The sequence below is a fragment of the Fusarium redolens genome (genome assembly GCF_020744475.1).
Source record: "Fusarium redolens strain MPI-CAGE-AT-0023 chromosome Unknown BKA55scaffold_51, whole genome shotgun sequence".
NCBI lineage: Eukaryota > Fungi > Ascomycota > Sordariomycetes > Hypocreales > Nectriaceae > Fusarium > Fusarium redolens.
This window is the reverse complement of record NW_025763714.1, coordinates 15,063-31,523: the sequence shown is the minus strand read 5'-3', so window position 1 is coordinate 31,523 and position 16,461 is coordinate 15,063. Positions and strand designations below refer to the sequence as shown.

At 48.1% G+C, this 16,461-nt stretch overlaps 5 protein-coding genes across 5 annotated transcripts; 2 read left to right on the top strand and 3 right to left on the bottom strand.

Moving 5' to 3' along the window:
* Positions 1-1,724: 1,724 nt before the first annotated feature.
* BKA55DRAFT_547473 (uncharacterized protein) lies at positions 1,725-2,879 on the top strand (the record flags this gene model as incomplete). Its single annotated transcript, XM_046191025.1, has 2 exons — positions 1,725-2,116; positions 2,174-2,879. The coding sequence occupies 2 exons, from the start codon at positions 1,725-1,727 to the stop codon at positions 2,877-2,879; spliced, it is 1,098 nt and encodes a 365-aa protein (XP_046040653.1).
* Positions 2,880-3,749: 870 nt separating this feature from the next.
* On the bottom strand, positions 3,750-6,798 carry BKA55DRAFT_587703 (uncharacterized protein). The gene is made up of 3 exons (XM_046194692.1): positions 5,825-6,798; positions 4,161-5,773; positions 3,750-4,066 (listed from the first exon to the last, which is right to left on the bottom strand). The coding sequence occupies exons 1-3, from the start codon at positions 6,337-6,339 to the stop codon at positions 3,879-3,881; spliced, it is 2,316 nt and encodes a 771-aa protein (XP_046040652.1). The 5' UTR covers positions 6,340-6,798; the 3' UTR covers positions 3,750-3,878.
* A 1,961-nt stretch (positions 6,799-8,759) lies between these two features.
* Positions 8,760-9,527, top strand: BKA55DRAFT_547471 (uncharacterized protein; the record flags this gene model as incomplete). The annotated part of the gene is made up of 3 exons (XM_046191024.1): positions 8,760-8,781; positions 8,945-9,138; positions 9,225-9,527. The coding sequence occupies 3 exons, from the start codon at positions 8,760-8,762 to the stop codon at positions 9,525-9,527; spliced, it is 519 nt and encodes a 172-aa protein (XP_046040651.1).
* Positions 9,528-10,540: 1,013 nt separating this feature from the next.
* BKA55DRAFT_465974 (uncharacterized protein) lies at positions 10,541-10,792 on the bottom strand (the record flags this gene model as incomplete). Its single annotated transcript, XM_046186111.1, has 1 exon — positions 10,541-10,792. A coding segment is annotated over one exon (252 nt), but the record flags the coding sequence as incomplete, so codon positions are not given.
* BKA55DRAFT_600538 (uncharacterized protein) lies at positions 10,786-12,567 on the bottom strand (the record flags this gene model as incomplete). The annotated part of the gene is made up of 4 exons (XM_046196543.1): positions 10,786-10,851; positions 10,924-11,215; positions 11,262-11,682; positions 11,727-12,567. 4 exons carry the CDS (start codon positions 12,565-12,567, stop codon positions 10,786-10,788), a joined length of 1,620 nt encoding a protein of 539 aa, XP_046040649.1.
* Between the last annotated feature and the right edge of the window lie 3,894 nt (positions 12,568-16,461).

Here is a 16,461-nt window from a genome sequence, read left to right as displayed (position 1 = left end):
ACTCGGGCGACTCTTCTCGGTCGGAGCCGAAGATGATTGAAGACGATGGATGACCTTTTGATCTTGGATCCTGCCCGCAGGCGAAATTTCTTTAAATAAAGACGCCAAAGGATTCGATATTAATTTCGTAATAGTATTGACGGGATTGGGGTTTCTTAAACACAAGGAGCGCTGAAAGTATCAAACGAAGGGGCTTAGGGACCAGGCGCCATTCTAAGTGTTGAATGGATGCGTCACAGGTCCCTTGTCTCTCCCCCGACAGTGCAGGGATGCGAAGACTACCTCTTTCCCATTGACCCGTAACATAGGATACCTCGTTGCATCAGGCATGTCGTATTAATTGGCCTTCTTCAGCCCTATCGCATCAAAGCTGCCGCTCTAGCCGACCCAATGCTACACTGAACATACACGTACAGTCCCCTTGGACTTCTTGGTGCTAAAATGAGCTTGTATATAACTGATTGACGATGGGGATATATGCCCTGTCAAGCATAAGTGATCTGCATTCATTCAGGGCGTGAACCACCGAGCAATTCCTATCACTGGATTTACTGTACGCACACAGTACTGAATGCGCTACCTGTAGCATGCGTGCCCCTCCATTAGCCGAAACGACAGACTCGCGCCATATGTATGGCAGCTTTATCTCCGGCATGGCACCTTTTAAGTTTTGGAGAGGCATTGCAAAAATGATGGGGTTAACGCCGTGACGAAGTGCTAGTTATTCTCTACGGCATTCCCCGGCTCGCTGCTAATTACAGTACTGTACATCGAAATTTCTATGCATCTAGGGAGGAGTTGCAGTACAAAGACCCCAGCTAGCTCTCCTCGCTAGAAGCCGTCCTCAGTAGCTCGATTCAATTATCTTCTTCTGGCCACACCTACGGTTGCACCCCTTGACCCACCATCTTCTGAGAAGAATCCTCCAAGCACCCCTCATCGTAGCCCCATTATACTGTAACAAGCAGCACTTTCTACCGAGCTTGCTACAGTAGTAACAATCCGTACTAAGGTCTCCTTACCGACAGAAGATTTGCCAAACTCCCAAATACTATGTAAGGTTTAACTGAACCCCACTCAACGACTAGCCTCTCTCCTTCGATGACGAACTTCTTACATCACCGTCTCTGCCTTATAAACGAACGAGAGCCTAACTACCACCATATTGCCAAAATCCAGTAAACCCTTGAACTTGGATGATAACTAAATCACTCACTAGAGCAGAAATTGAATTCATCACAATTCCATAGCGACGGGTTCAGTGCACAGAAACCGTCGCCTTCAATGCAGAAACTCATTCGAGATCCATGTATGCAAGTAGTGGCTGTCACACTTCGAGCTTCGCTTTTTAAAACTTCCCCAATCCCCCCGTTGCTAGGCGTTGTGTACCTAGCCCATCATATCACATCACATTCCCATACCGATCAATTCACATTTGCTCATCAGCGCCCACCATCCTACATATGTTACCTGCCCAAGTCTAGCCAGTAGGTCGTAGGTAGCATCAGAGCAAGCACCGCCACAATGCGCTCCCGACAAGCTTCCAATTACGGAACCGAGACCGAAACCGAACCGTTCCCACCCATCGAAGATGCATCGCCGCGCACTAACAATACAGCCTCTTCATCGCGCGTCGAGAATCGTCCAGCCGCCTCATCATCGCTGAGCGGTCGACTTCGCCGCGTCTCCGCAAGCTTCGAAGTGTCTAACCCCCCGAGGGCTTCATGGCCGCAACAGGAACCATCTGTTCATCCATCTTCACACGCCAAGTTGTGCCGCCTACTTCCTCGAATTCTTTAGTCCTGATGCAACAAAGCCCCGATGCTGGAGGTCCTTCGAGACAGAGCACCTTTCCTGCCGATAGCGATGAGGTGCCTCCTGAAGAAAAAGATCGCCCGAGCGGGGCATTGGCGAGCCGGGCTCTCACGGGAGAACCAGCTACTGCTGCTCCTTTTGCTAATGGATACCATTTCCCCCCTAAGCACTCCGCTTGGCAATCAACAATGTCTGGCTGTATCGCCTTCTGGAACTATTTCTTGACGCCTCTTGGCTTTTGCGTTACCATCTATGGTATGAATGTTGTTGCTTGGGGAGGTATGCTCTTCCTGCTCCTCTGGTAAGGCGACGCCTCTTTAGCCATCATAGTACAAGAATTCTGCTGACTCTATCGCAGCAATGCCTCCCCTGCCATGTGCCACCCCTCTTGCAATGATATCAACTCGCCCAGGCGAAAATGGATTGAATGGGACTCGCAGATCCTCAACGCTCTCTTCTGCGTCACAGGTTTTGGGCTTGCTCCCTGGCGATTCCGCGACCTTTGGTTCCTATTTCAATACCAAATACAAGGGAAGGAGATCTCCCTCCGGCGGCTGGGTGGAATTCACCGAGGCTGGTTCCGACTCCCCGGCTCCGCAGAGCTCGACCCTCAGATAGGGCCGGAAAATGTGTCAAGCTCACCTCACCTCGGATCATCTATGGCCTGTCCATACCCCAAGGATAAGATTCCCGACGTCCCCCTGACCGGTCAACGCGCACCGGCCACGCCAATTTGGAAGATGGGCGCCGTAATCTGGCTGATGGTCTGGAATACCTTCTTTCAGTGTTGTCTCGCCGGCTTCATGTGGGGAATGAACAGATATAATCGGCCCAGCTGGGCGACCGGTCTCTTTGTCGGCCTCGCGTGTGTGGTTGCCGCTGTCGGGGGAATCATTATATTCGCTGAAGGAAAGAAGGTCAAGGGCATCGAGGGAGTTCCCATCAGCGATAAGGATATCCAGCAGCTTCAAGAGGACCGAGAGAAGGGCATTTGGCATTTTAATAACATCAAGGACAAGGATTTAAAGGAAGATGGAAAAAAGAAGAAGGTAGCTAAAAAATGAGGGTTGTTTTAGGAAACGCAATTTTGGAACTACTTTAGCGCAAGGATGAATGTCTTATTAAACTAAATAACTTACACACATCCTCTCAATTCATTCTTTAAAAATTAGGCAAGCGTTACAGCCATTTATTTGATTTATTTGATAAGATTCGCTCTGATCACATACCCTTTTCATAGTTACTTAATCTTGAACATTCGTTCGTGGTCCTTTACTTGCTGCTCCTCATGGCGTTTCCAACACCACTTGAGTGCCCGATGTATAGGGCAAAAAAAGTCTTGCCTACAGAATAGATAGAAGACTACTTTTAATTAGGGGAGGGAAGCAATTAATCAGCAGGACATGAATATGCAGATAATTGACTAAATGGTCGAGGAATCGTGGTTGAGGAGAGTCGTCGCTATTGAGTGAAAGGCTCTATCCCTTCAATTGTCGAGGAGCTCCGGCGAGTACCCCGCCCCACACCACCCCTATCAACGAGGAGGTACATGAGGGGAACCATACAAATGCGTCATTAAGCAACACCACCTAAATTCTCATATAAACCATTCTCAATAAGATAATACCTTCCCAATCGATACCTTTATCACTACCTATAGAGGCAGTTAACGCGTATGATGGCAATAGCTTTATTAATGAAGATAATATCTACCAAGAGTATAAGGGTGATAGCACCCGGAGACCGGCTTTTCCGGCTACTGACGACCGAGGCTTCGCTACGCTCAGACTGTATCCCACAATCCTACCAACATAAACCACCTTTACGGACTAGTTTATCCCTTGGGAAACCTACCTGTCACATGGGCGGGCTGTTCCACCACTACTGTAGCCGTGCTAACATAGAAAGAGGAAGAGGTCCAGCGACAAAATAAGGTTATTTATAAAGGCATAATATATCAATTTTGGAAGTAAGTTTATAAGGGCAATACCAATACTCTAAGTTGAGTTTAACGCGATGATCTTATCCCTGCTGCCTATGACTTCACACATTCGATGGGAAAGTTACTTAGAAACTAAAGCATTCCACCTCCGCACAGCCTCTTGCCTCTCCTCTACGGGAGCCTCCCGCCAGTCATTAATACCCTGTCTCAGCCGAATCAACAGAACCTCTGTTTTTAGCTTCGTAAGGTGATGCTTCGCTAGTTCTTTCTCGATGCCCTTAAGTGTATAACCCGGCAGCCCAAAGATTGCTTTGCTGTGTCAGCTGCTCGTCTGTTCTAGTGCCGGCTTTGCGCAACTGCAATGATCGTTGCCCAAGATGGAAGAATTATAGAAAATACTCACCGGAGCCCAAATTACTGATGAACCCTAGACCACCGCGCAACATACCCTTACCTAAGCCCCTTGCGCCTCGTTGCTTAGTATCGTTATAAGGCTTTGTAACGAGTCCACTGAAGGCTTCCCAAATCCCTAACGTGAACTCCTTCCCAGCTGTCTTAAGTCCGCTTCCAAGTCCCGTGATCTCATCGCGCCGTCGCACCTCTATGCCAGCAAACCCATGTGATGGGGCGTTGTGAAACCCGTTGGCGACGTTATAAATGAGTGCCACGGGAGCTTTGGCGCCGGCCTTGGCCAAGTCGCATGCATATCTTCCGGTGGCACGGGTGACGTAGTAAGCACGGCCGTTTTTGCCTTCTTCGTGAGCTCGCCACGAGGCCTTGTGCCTGTTGCGGATAGAGGGTGCTATGTTGGAGGCCGCTATAGCTGGATCAGCGTTACGAAGTGACTTAGTAGCCAACTTTATTGCGATGTTCTCCATCTCCATAGGCGTTAGGGCAGCCGGTCCGATGAAAGGTCTCAAGATGCCTTCATGAGCTGGATGTTCTTCTGTAGGAGTGAAGTGTCTTTTTGATCTCAAGCGTCTCGTGGACGGCCTTGATGGAGTCGGATTTTTCAACCGTTGCAAGTAGTCAGACGTTGCGGTACCCACGACGGCGAGAAAGCCCGAGGCTGCAGCTATGACACCGGTGATGGGCTCCTCGGCGCCTTCATCGACATACCAGTGCTTATGGCGAAGTAACTTGAGGTCTGATGGTTGAATCAACCCTTGGTCAACAAGGCAGGAAGTCGTGAAACCGCTGAGATGGGCTCCCGTTTTCCTGTGAAGCCAGGTTGCCAGCCTCTCAGGGCAGATATCGCAGCGCAGCTTGTCCACTTCCAAGCGATCAGTGATATCCATAGCCGCTTGGACCGCTCCATTCTCTTCTGCAATATGCCCTGCCATCTCTTGTGCTACCTCCTGAACTTCTGGTTGCAGAGCAAAGGTGATACTATCTGCTAGAATCTCCGCTGTCAACTCCTTGAACGGTACGGATGTCGGACCGGCACCAGCCCTTGCCACCATTTGACTCCAGAAAGGTTGGTCGCCGAAAAAAGGAATTATTACTGTCGGTCGACCAGCGGCGATGCCAGCTGCCGTCGTACCTGCACCGCCATGGTGTACAACCACGGAAACGCGCTGAAAAAGCCAGTCATGTGGGCAATTGCCGATCAGATACACACCGTCAGGGACGTCACCTCCCACACCAACACCGCCCCAGCCTTTTGACACGATGGCACGAACACCGGCAATCTTGATGGCCTGAAAAATGAGTTGAGTGAGAGCTCGCGGATCGTCCACAACAATAGAGCCGAATCCAACATAGATTGGAATTGGCCCATTCTCGAGAAATTCGACCAAGTCTGGAGGAGGCGTGTGCGAATGTGCGAGGGGTAGAAAGGAAAACCCTGTGATGTTGAGATGAGAAGGCCAGTCGGATGGCTTGGGTAGCAGAGACTCAGACCAGAGGTAACTATATGGGACTTGTAGCCTCGAGAGCAGCTGATAGCCCCACATTGGGCTGACCGGGTCGAGGTGTAGCGTTTGGGTGCGAAACTTGTTGATCAAGTCTCCGAGGCTGAGATAGAGTTAGCGGTCCACATCTCTGATTGTTTCGCGCCATACTTGCCCTTGCCAAGTCAGCAACTCTGTCATCATGAAAGAGAGGTAGTTGGCCACTCTTGCATCAGCATCTCCGTAACTCATCGCAGCCAAGGGATGAGGGAATGCTTTCGTTGGTGACCAAGGCATGGTGAAGACCATATGTAGCGGAAGGCTCAACTTCTCCGCGCAGTGAATGTGAGCCATGGATGGCGGATTAGCTATGATAATATCTGCGATGAAAAGATCCTCCGCACATTGGACATTAGCCGCCGTCACTCGCTCTCCCATTCCATCACCAGCTTCGATACAGCTCCGCCAGGCGCCATTCATAATCTCCACCATCTCTCGTCTCCTCTTGCCCACGTCCCCTCCTTTAAAGCTTTCCCGGCTAGGGATTAAGCCAGGGTTCTTGACCATGTAGGCCATGAGAGCTTCTGGATCGCCGCCAATGCTGAAGAACTCGACGCCTTGGGCCTCGACAAAATCCTTAAAGACGGGGTGGGTGCAGATTCTGACGCGATGGCTGTGCGGTGGCTTCATGAGTATTTGAGCGATGGGAATGAACGGCTGGACGTCGCCTCTTGACCCAATGATATGGATGGCGATGTTAAGGCGCGGGCCGCAGGTTGGCTTCTCGACGTCTGGGAGAAACGCGATGCTGTTCGTCCTTCGCGGCTTCGAAGGCTCCAAATGTTCGACGCCTGGCAGCTCGCCGGCAAAGGACCCCTGGAATCGGTCGCACCATGTCGCCAGCGCCTGCGGGTTGTCGTGGAACTGGACCCGTACGCGTCCGTCGCTTATGACGTCGCTCGATGGCCCGTTGCCGATCTTCGCGTCGTCAATCGCGACATGGCCCGGCCCGTGAGATTTGATGCGGTTGAGCGCCATGGTGAAGCGCCCACAATTGAGTAGACTCGGCCAGCATTGACTCTCAGCTGGCGCACCTCTGCTCCGACTCGACCGTCTAAGTGATGGTTATCGGATTGCGTTGGGCGTCGGCGTCGGCATTGTCGTTAGCGCGAGCCCAGAGATATAGACACGTGCAGCAGAGCCTTCCTGGATTAATAATGCGGAGCTGACCCCGCCGATAGCTCCATTTTCACATGAAATCATCCTAAGGTATGTGGTGGTGATACTGTAGTTTTAGTGCTGATCCGTCCAATCTAAGAAACTCAATAAGAACAGTTGACTAGCTTAAGCTAACTTGTCACATCGCACCACTAAGGCTGCTCTAGCAAACGGGCTGTCCGACCAATAGGATCAAAAGTGAATGAAACAGATGGTAAGGAAAACCCCGTCACAGCCGACGAATACGACCCGAGCTAAGGAAACTTAAAAACAGTACACTTCATTCATTCATTTAGTTAGAAACCAAGAATGTACAGGCCGCAAGGGTCTTCATGTTATTTTTTGTACGTACAAGTCACATCAGTCTTCTTACAGGCTGAACAATGATATCTTGGAAGCTAATTAGGGTACTAAACACCAGATAGTAGGAGACTTATGTGTGTATACAATACCTATGATACAGTGAGTACCCAGTAAGTAAAGAAAATAACATTACAGATCCCTGCGGCCTGTACCCATGTTGTGACTACCTTGGAGGCTTGTGCTGCCTTAAGGGTTATGTAAAGACATCAGGCCGCGTAGTTAATGTCCAACTTCTGTATCAGGGAAGTTAACATCAAGTCTTCAGCCAAGCTCGTCTCATTACGCTGTTGACATGGGAAGCAGGCAGCTATCAACTCTACGATACGATTGCCCTACGACATGGACATTTGGAGAGTACTAAGAAATCTGGATAAGAAAATGACTGTGCATGGCTGCCAGAGCCTCGTGATGGACCATCTTACTTGTAGAGGACTCTAGATCGTCGGATTCCCCGAGGGAGAGGCCCTCACAAACATCAAGAGTTGCAGATAGACAGAGGCTAAAACCTCAAAACCGTGATTAATCCCGTAGAACAACAAAAGCTGTCACCAGGTATACATGTCTTTATGAATTTTGGTGTCGGAAAGAACGGTCGCCAGATAATTGCTTCTAGGGTTGGCAAGATTTTCGAACATTTACAGGTAGCGTCCGGTGATAAGGCAGTGCAAATTTACCAAGAGTTTGACTGATATCACCGCTCGATGAGTGTTCAAGAACCGTTGTAAGTGAGATAAATTCCTAAGAACAAGGATTTCGTCGGTATTATCCCCTCATCTCGTCCCTTTGCACTTTACAGTACTCCTTTCCCCCGAAGTCACGGACGGCGATTTATAGAAATCCAGAGCACAACGAAGCCACAAACCTAAAATCTGGGCTTGGTGTTGCAGTCGGCTGCTTGTGGCGCGAAATTACCTTTGTTCTAGGCTCCTTTCCTTTTCTTTGCTCTGTCACTCTCTCCCCACGCAGGGGACGGTGCCTAAAACCTGATCACTAATCCATATAAGCACCGCAACCGTGGCCCATCGACTAACATAATCTAGTGCCAGCTTATACCAGAAGTACCACAGTGCCGTCTCAAAATATTCTATTGCCAGTCATAAAATGCATCTGTGTTTATATTGTAACTGCTTCTCGGATAACGTTATTAATCTCGCCGACCGCTTCACTTTATGCTTAGTCTTTCCTCCTTCTGCTGATTAATCCCATCGACCTCCTTCATATTAATACACATTACTCTGCCTTGTCTGCTTAGTCTCATCGACTCTCACTTATATGCACTTTCATAATACCTGATATATATAACCCAAACGTTCCTTGACTGGATGATATTACGATCTGTCCGCCCTCTCCTCCCACCGAGGACAAAAAGTCGAAACTTTCTAGGAAAGTTCCTTAAGTATGAAGTCAGTCATGCATCGCACCTCAAAACGTGCCGACTCCTGTGCTGCCACTATTCAACACTATCGTCATGCTCTTCGCACTGTGGGTATAGACGGCCGAGATAAGCGTGTCTGGAAGGCTTGCGAAAGATGTCGAATGAAAAAGACCAAGGTATATCCTCGTTCTAAATCAGGCTCTAACCCTCGTCACTGGCATGGAAAAGTGTGATGGTGAGTTTCCCTGTAAGCGATGCAAAGACGATGGTTTGGTCTGCACTGCAGCCATTAGAAGGAAGATGAAGTAAAAGCAGCTGCATATGTAACTTGCACCAAAGCTAGATACGCCGAGGTCCTCGACAACACCCAATTTGCTTTCATCGCTACCATCCACAAGCTCTACTCGATGGTCGTAAATAACCAGCCCTGGGAGTTAGGCGAGCCTGAACTGAACAACCACGGCCAGCCCATAATACACAGCATTGCCCAGAAACTGGGATGCATCAGACCTCAGAGCGATATCGAGCTCCCCGTACATTCGGTGTTTCACGAAAACGAAGCTGGCTTTCCTGAACCGGCCCCCAACTTGAGGGACAGCAGGACGATAATGGTCAGCAGATGGAAGACAAGGATGCAGACTTCTCCGTGTGTAACCGAACCGACCAGGGGCCATTGTCGCCTCAGACCTTTACCTACAGCACCAATGACTTCGGTTTTGCCCCTCCGCTCCCCGATATTGATGCAGCGGCCAAGTGCCCTCCGCAGTCGCCCTCAATGTCCAACTTTCCCGCCTGGCTCATGACCGCCAAGTCCCAGCTCAGCAACCTGACCATGCAGTTCATGCAGCAGCCTGGCCCTTTGGGCAATGTCGACCAGTGGCACCACAGCCTCGCCGGGTGGGCAGAGATAGTATATAGTTAAGTATAAAAGGCTTCTAACTAAATAAGATAGCAAGGCGTGCCTGCGTAGTAGTGTATTGTGGGGTAAGAGTTTGAGCCTACTGGAGGATTAGTTATTAAGTTTGGCGACTTAAAGCTGAAAGAGATAGGCTAACCGCGCTTCTGCAGAAATATGAATCTGTAACTTGCATCAAGTTCGCAGGTCCTTGTATGCCTGCTTTGCGCCCGAAAAAAAGGTCTGGCCTTCCAGTTAACGGCTCTAGATGCAAGCTCCTTAGGTCGATATTAAGGCTGCAGGGTAGATTTTTTGCGTCTCCGGGTATAGCAGCAAATAACACGACTTAGCCTAGAACCAAGACTTCCTAGATATATATTTTGCTAGAAATTAATCTTAATGCACCGGTTTCTGGCAATCTCCGATACGGGTTTGTCCGTCCAGGACGCCCTACGGCCGGTGAGATGTGGGCCATTGGCGTGGGGCCGCCGAAGGATGCTGCGATTGCCTTGGCCTCGTTACTCCGGCTTCTTATCCCCGTTTGGCTCTGTAAATCCCCTTCCCCCAAGACTAGTTTTCTATAGTCTGTAATGATTTTTATCCATCTTCCCGAAAGAGAGACACGTTGACTATAAACCTCTCTATCCCTCCGCGGTCTTCCTCCAATTCTTGCCCATAATTTAATTAGGAAAAGCTTGATGCGATCAACTGGGCCACTTCGTTTCTGATGCTTCCTCAACCTCGAAGATGCCCGCTTTAGTAGCCAACGCCACCTGCTTGCTACTATCATCGGCTATTATTTTCCCGACACAAAACACTTGGCCAAGGGCAGCTTCGTCGGGCCGCAGTTAGCGTTTCGTCTCTTCTAAGATCATAGCGCAGGAACAGTACAGTACATCAACCAATGGCGGACGATATTCAATCATTTGATAGGGTCTTGAAGTCGACGATGCGTTGGCCGCGAGGCCTTCCACGTGGATCCCCACCAGTCCGCCAACGCTCTGGTCCCTAGAATTATATAGTTATAAATAGCAAAATACCTACTCTGTACGTAACCAGTCAAAGGTATCAAGAAGATCAAAGTTAAAATCAAGCTGCATTGGCATACCCCAATCGAGTGTCTCCAAGGCACCTCCGCCTGCTAAAGGAGCATTGAGATTATGATCAAGAACGCCTTGAATGACAGCCTTGCAATCGGCACAAAGATCCGCGTTAGGAGCTGGCGGCCTCACCCAGTCAAGAAACCCAACAAGAAGGCTTAATTTCTGTATAATCGTCGATCGACTCAATTTGGCACAATCCGGATGAATACCGTGAAAGGTCGGTCGCAACAGCTCCAGACAGAGGATGCCTCCCCCAGGAGCAGCGTAAGCCATTAACTAACCCGTTAGTTGGTCCCACATGACAAGTTCAAAAGACTTACCAGCCATTCAAAGTCCCTTCGGACTTCTGCAAAGCGATCCTGTTGAGTCCAAAAGATCAGCGTCAGAGTGACCATCTCAAAGCTGATTAGTAGCAGGCGGCTCTGGTCTGAATGCCCGAGGCGCAACAGTAACCTCTCCGCAAAGAAGAGGTTCTGCAGGTGCTCCAATCGAATTAAAATCCTCGTGTAGATTGTATCTACTTCAAAGTCCGGGCTGTCAGAATCTTCTGGATGGTGAATAAGACTCTGTGGGAACTTGGCCACGATTCTCTCCGCGCGGGCTTTGATCTCGCTACATGGATCAGCGGACTCGGCATATCATGATGAGACAGACATACCTGAGGCTTTCCAACGTAGCCTTTGAGCCCTCTTCAAGCGCAAATTCAAGTAGCTCATCTTTAATAACAGCAATCTGCACCCGCGCCCGAATAAGTGTTGCTGAATGCATCTCGCCATCTCTATTCCACCCATCCTCATCCAACGTCTTTCTCGCACGGCTTATAGTCGCCTGATCCGCCAGTAAATCCTCGTCTCGAATGTCCAGAGGGAGAGGAGTCGAAAAGTATCGGCGGCTGATCAGGGGCGGTCTCCCCGTGAAGGAGACCATTACCTTGTCGATGGTAAAGATGCGTGCAGCTAGGCGACGCTTGCTCTCTAAGCGAAGCGATGGCACATAATCTGCATTCTCTGACCCGACGTGCAATCCTAGAAAAGTCATCAATGAGATTGTGTCGGCATGGTAGCGCCAGCATAACAAGCCTGACTAGATCAGCGTTGAATCATGTCACCGAAGGTAAACATACCCGCATCTCCTGTAATGAGGGACTCAATGGTCGCCCTTCGGTAACAAAGATACACCAACAAGTCGTTGGCAGTAGAAAAGTGCCGGGCCAATTCGATACAATATCCGAGGCTTGTCGCGATAGTCCGGGGGTTCGCGTTAGGTGAGCCATCCCAGTAGGTCCAGATCAAGCCCAGCGATTCCCAGCGAAGGGCTGAGCAACCAAATTGGTCAAGCCAGTCCTGGCCGGTTGGGTACTCGTCCCGGAGTGGACGGGTGGTATTATTGCATATAGTGAGGCCCATCTCCTCCAGTTTCAGCGTGTCCTCTCGGTTGGCCAGATGCTCACCGAAAGACTCTTGAAGTGATCGAAGAGTTGCCTTGACAGAGGCGATGATCCAATGGTCGGCGCGGCAATGGAATCGATAGGACAAGACATCGTCAGATGGTCCTGGAAGGTTGCGGAGGACAAAGAGACACATTTCCCGAAGCGAAGAGGGCATCTCAATCAGACAAGCCCGAACTCGAGGACCACGTCTCGCGGCAGATTCAATATCGAGCGTAGATCCATGAACGAGAGACAGACTATTCCGAGTTTCCTCAAACACGGCGTTGTGGCTAGTGAAGCCAAGATATCCAAGAGCAGACGGAGACGGCGTCGATGTACCACTCCGAGTCGGGCGCTGTATTCGAGGCCCTTTGATCCTGGGCTCTGAGACTGTGTAAACACACGTTTCCTTTCTCTTCCTGCACCGCGAACAGGTGGGCTGACCGTGATCGCACGCAACTTTACGTGCTCGGCACGGATCGCAAGCCTGCGGGCGCCCATTAAGTCGACGAAGCAAAGGCGTATCATATTCCATGGCGCCATCCATCTTAGGTGAAAAGGACAGAGAAGATAGGTCTCAAGGACTTCCTCTACAATCGAAGGGTACCAGGCATTACCAGCAACAGATGCCCTAGCGGATCGGACTGATAAACCGTAGCGCACGTCCTCTTGCGCTGCCGTCAATATTACCAACTCCGGGGCCAGGAACTAGGACGACTCTAAGGATGAAATAATCTCCGGAAGTTACTGAACGAGCGTAAAACAGCCGCTAAGGCAATTAAGTTTATCGAACTGACTTAGATCCTTAGGCAATTTTAGGATTGAGACCTGAATAGATAAAGCTGAGCACTGGGGGAAGACTATAGGTATATAGTCGCGAAACAGAGGGCCTTACAGCCTGAGAGAGCCTAGAATTACGGATGCGTTAGTAGGGAACTGCTGGTCATATGGGCCTGCCAAGTAAATGTAAATAGTGGTTAGAGAGAGAAAAGCGGGAATTTTGGGGACAGCTGGTCAACGCCGTTGTGATGTTGGCGAAGTGGGGCATCCGGATTAATGCTGATCCGCGGGGCTTCGGCTGTTCGCCATACCCTGCTAATCGGGCAAAGTCGCTTAGATGACTACAACCGCGTAGGGCACAATCTAATAAAACAAAATAGGTTGATTGTGTTATTATTAGTTCTAAGTTACTTATATCCGAGAGGAGCATAGCTCCTTACATAGTACCTACATCCCAGCCACCAGCAGATCAGACCACCTTAGTCACCCAGTCTCAACAAGGCCATCATCTCTTCTTTTTCTAGAGCCTATTGGCGTCTTATAGCACTTGGTCATTTGGTTCCAGTTGAGGCACCAGTCGTAGTCGGCTTTGCTATACCGTATAGGTGGTCCTATCGCCTTCCAATACTGCTGGTTAGTCTTGATACTGACAGGCGGCTGCGCCTTATACCAAGCTTCTCTTGCTGCAGTATATCTCTGGTAGATAGCTTGTGGGTCATCATACCGCAGTGCCCGCGCTACTGCTGCCACCGGTGACTCTACTGCTGCCGGCCCCTTCGCTGTTGCCGGCAACGGTGCCGTTGTTGAAGTATCAGCTGTTGTTGGCGGAACAGCCATCGCTGCTAACGTTTCTGTTGCTGTCGGCGCCTCCATTGCTGCTCGTTGTAAAAGCTCTGCGTGACGCAGAACTTCGAGGTCATTCTATGACCCCAGCTCGGGAAAGTCTTGGGGGTGGGGTTAGGCTTAGGTATGGCGTAGAAAGAGGTTAAAAGGTAGGGCATAAATGGGCTAGAAATAGCCTAGGGAATTTAACACTCTATAAGTAGGGTCTATTAAGGCCTATAAAGGAAGGAAGGAAACATAGATAAGTAATAGGATATATATTATATATATAAGGTTATAGCATAGGGCAAAGACTATAGTATTATATTATAGGGATCTTCCTAATAAGTCTATATCTATATTTATACCTTAGGGTATAAAGTAATTAATAGCTTTAGATATTTACTTAAAGTATATATATAAAAAGGAAAACTTTTAAAGTTTTTAATCCTAAGATATAAACTATAAACTAAGAGTTTATCTTATAGGAAAGGGGGCTTATAACTCTTTACCATAAGGTATAAATTAATGCCTATTAAGTAAAGTTTTAAGTAAAGGTAATTTATCTTTATATCTTAAAATATAAAAACTTAAGTTACTAAACTATAATTAAGGTAATTTATATAATCTTTTTTATTATATACTATAATATCTTAAGATATATTATATAATATAATTATATAACTATAATAAAATACTTCTTTCTTAGAGATATAATAGGCTTTGCTTTTATATAATATATATTTATAAAGGATTCTTATAATAGATATAATATAAATATAATAAAGATAGGCTATATATAGTAATATTACTATTAGTAATTATCCTATAGTATTACTAAGGTTAGCATCTTTTATAAGGAGATAATTAGCATAATAAGAGTTAGTGTTATTTATACTCTTATTAGGCAGGTAGGCAGGGAAAGCAGGACTTATTTATAAATTTTTAAATAATAATAAGATACCCCTGTTAAAGCAGTCTATTTAGGGTTAGCCTACCCTATATATAATTACTAATATTTACATTTATATATTTATTATATATATAAAATATAAAGATATAAATAGATATATATCTCTTTGAGCGGCATAAGGCTCCGGCAGGTCACTCGCCCCACATTGCTTACTAACAACACTAGTACCTGCGGGGTACGTGAAGTTCTCGTCAGACAGCTTCTTCATTCAACACAGCCAAAATCATCAAAATCCTCATACAAATTGACCCTAACGCGTCTTAATTAAAACGATGAGCTCCCAAGAGATACCTGATTATATAGATGATCACAGCTTTGATACCCCGCCTTTGAGGGCGGCTGATGACCCCACCGGCGTGCCTAATTTTCCGCCCGAAGAGGGCTGCGGTGATGATTTTCAACCTTTCAACCTAGAATATCGTGATTTCAAGATCAACCCTCTACCCAAGGAACCACTTGAATTATTCCAGCTTTTCGTACCTATTTCCCTTGTACAGTCATGGATTAAATACACTAATAGCTAGGTCACTCACTTACTTGAAAATGGCATTATTGACAACTGGAATACCCCCCTTTCCAAACAGTCCCGCATTCTCAAGTGGGAAGGCATCTCCACCGCAACAGCTTATGTATGGCTTGGGGTCCTTATTTACCTAGGAATTCATAGGGAAATATCGATCAAAGACCATTGGAAGTCCCCTAGCCTAGGAGATCAGCGCCCTCTTCACTCAATCATCAAGTTCATGCCGTTACGGAAGTTCGAGCTGATCACGAGGTATTTCCGCACTTTTGACTACACCAAGCTCGATGTGAGGGATGAGAGCGACCTTCCAAAGACCTTCCAAGCGGCTGAAGAGTGGTCTAATCACATATAAAGCGTGTCTATCGAGCTCTATTCTCCAGGGACTAACCTCACTGTAGATGAGTGTATGATCCCTTTTACAGGCAGATCAAAAGAGATAACAGTCGTCAAGAATAAACCCACGCCCGTGGGGTTCAAAGTCTGGGTTATCGCCCAATAGGGCTTCTTTCTGCAGTGGCTTTGGCACGTGAAGGCATCACCATATAAGGCTGTTATAGTCGAGCTACCTACACCAACGCCGTACGGCAAGAAGGGAAAGCTACGGACCGAGATTCCTCTTAATAATACACAAAGCGTCGTGGTTCACCTACTAAAAAGGCTATCAACGCAGACACATCACGTCTTCACGGATAACCTCTTCTCGTCGCCGCAGCTCTTCCGCCTTCTTCGGCAGCTTGGCCACGGTGCCACAGGCACGGCACGCCCTAACTGCGGCATCACCACCGAGATGAAGCATATAAAAGAGACCGGAAAAGCTCCTGACGGCATAGCTTTGCAATATAATGAGGTATATTTGATCCCGACACAAGATAAACAGGTATAGATAGCTTTACCTGTATTTCCCTTACTAATTTGTCCTTTTCCTTTCTCCCTAGGTCATCCAAATCGCTTGGAAAGATAGCAGCATCGTGCTCTTCCTTTTAACTGTGCTTAGCGGAGCCCCTCACGAGCGCACACCAAAAAAGAGGAAAAAGCCCGCCAAAAGAGGCACAAAGGCAGAGTCACAGCGCCTGCAGCAGGTCTTTAATGGTGATAGCTTCAAGATAATCCCTATTCCTACTGTTGCCGCTCAGTATAACGATGAAATGAATCACGTTGACCGCGGCGATCAGATACGGTCTTATATAACATATCAGCACCGATTCCGGCGCGGTCCTTGGCAAGCGTTGCTTTGGTCTTTCCTCCTTGAAGTCGCACTTGCGAATAGCTTCATTTTACAGAAGAAAACACGGCAGCCTCGTTGGAAGCCCTATAGCACGCTTAAAGCTTGG

What these genes read in the sequence shown, in the direction of transcription:
- BKA55DRAFT_587703 (XM_046194692.1), bottom strand. Translation starts at nt 6,339, where the DNA reads ATGAAGCCACCGCACAGCCATCGCGTCAGAATCTGCACCCACCCCGTC. An exon ending in GAGTTGCTGACTTGGCAAGG is followed by an intron (nt 5,774 to 5,824) that starts GCAAGTATGGCG and finishes ACTCTATCTCAG; the next exon opens with CCTCGGAGACTTGATCAACA. An exon ending in CATCAGTAATTTGGGCTCCG is followed by an intron (nt 4,067 to 4,160) that starts GTGAGTATTTTC and finishes GACACAGCAAAG; the next exon opens with CAATCTTTGGGCTGCCGGGT.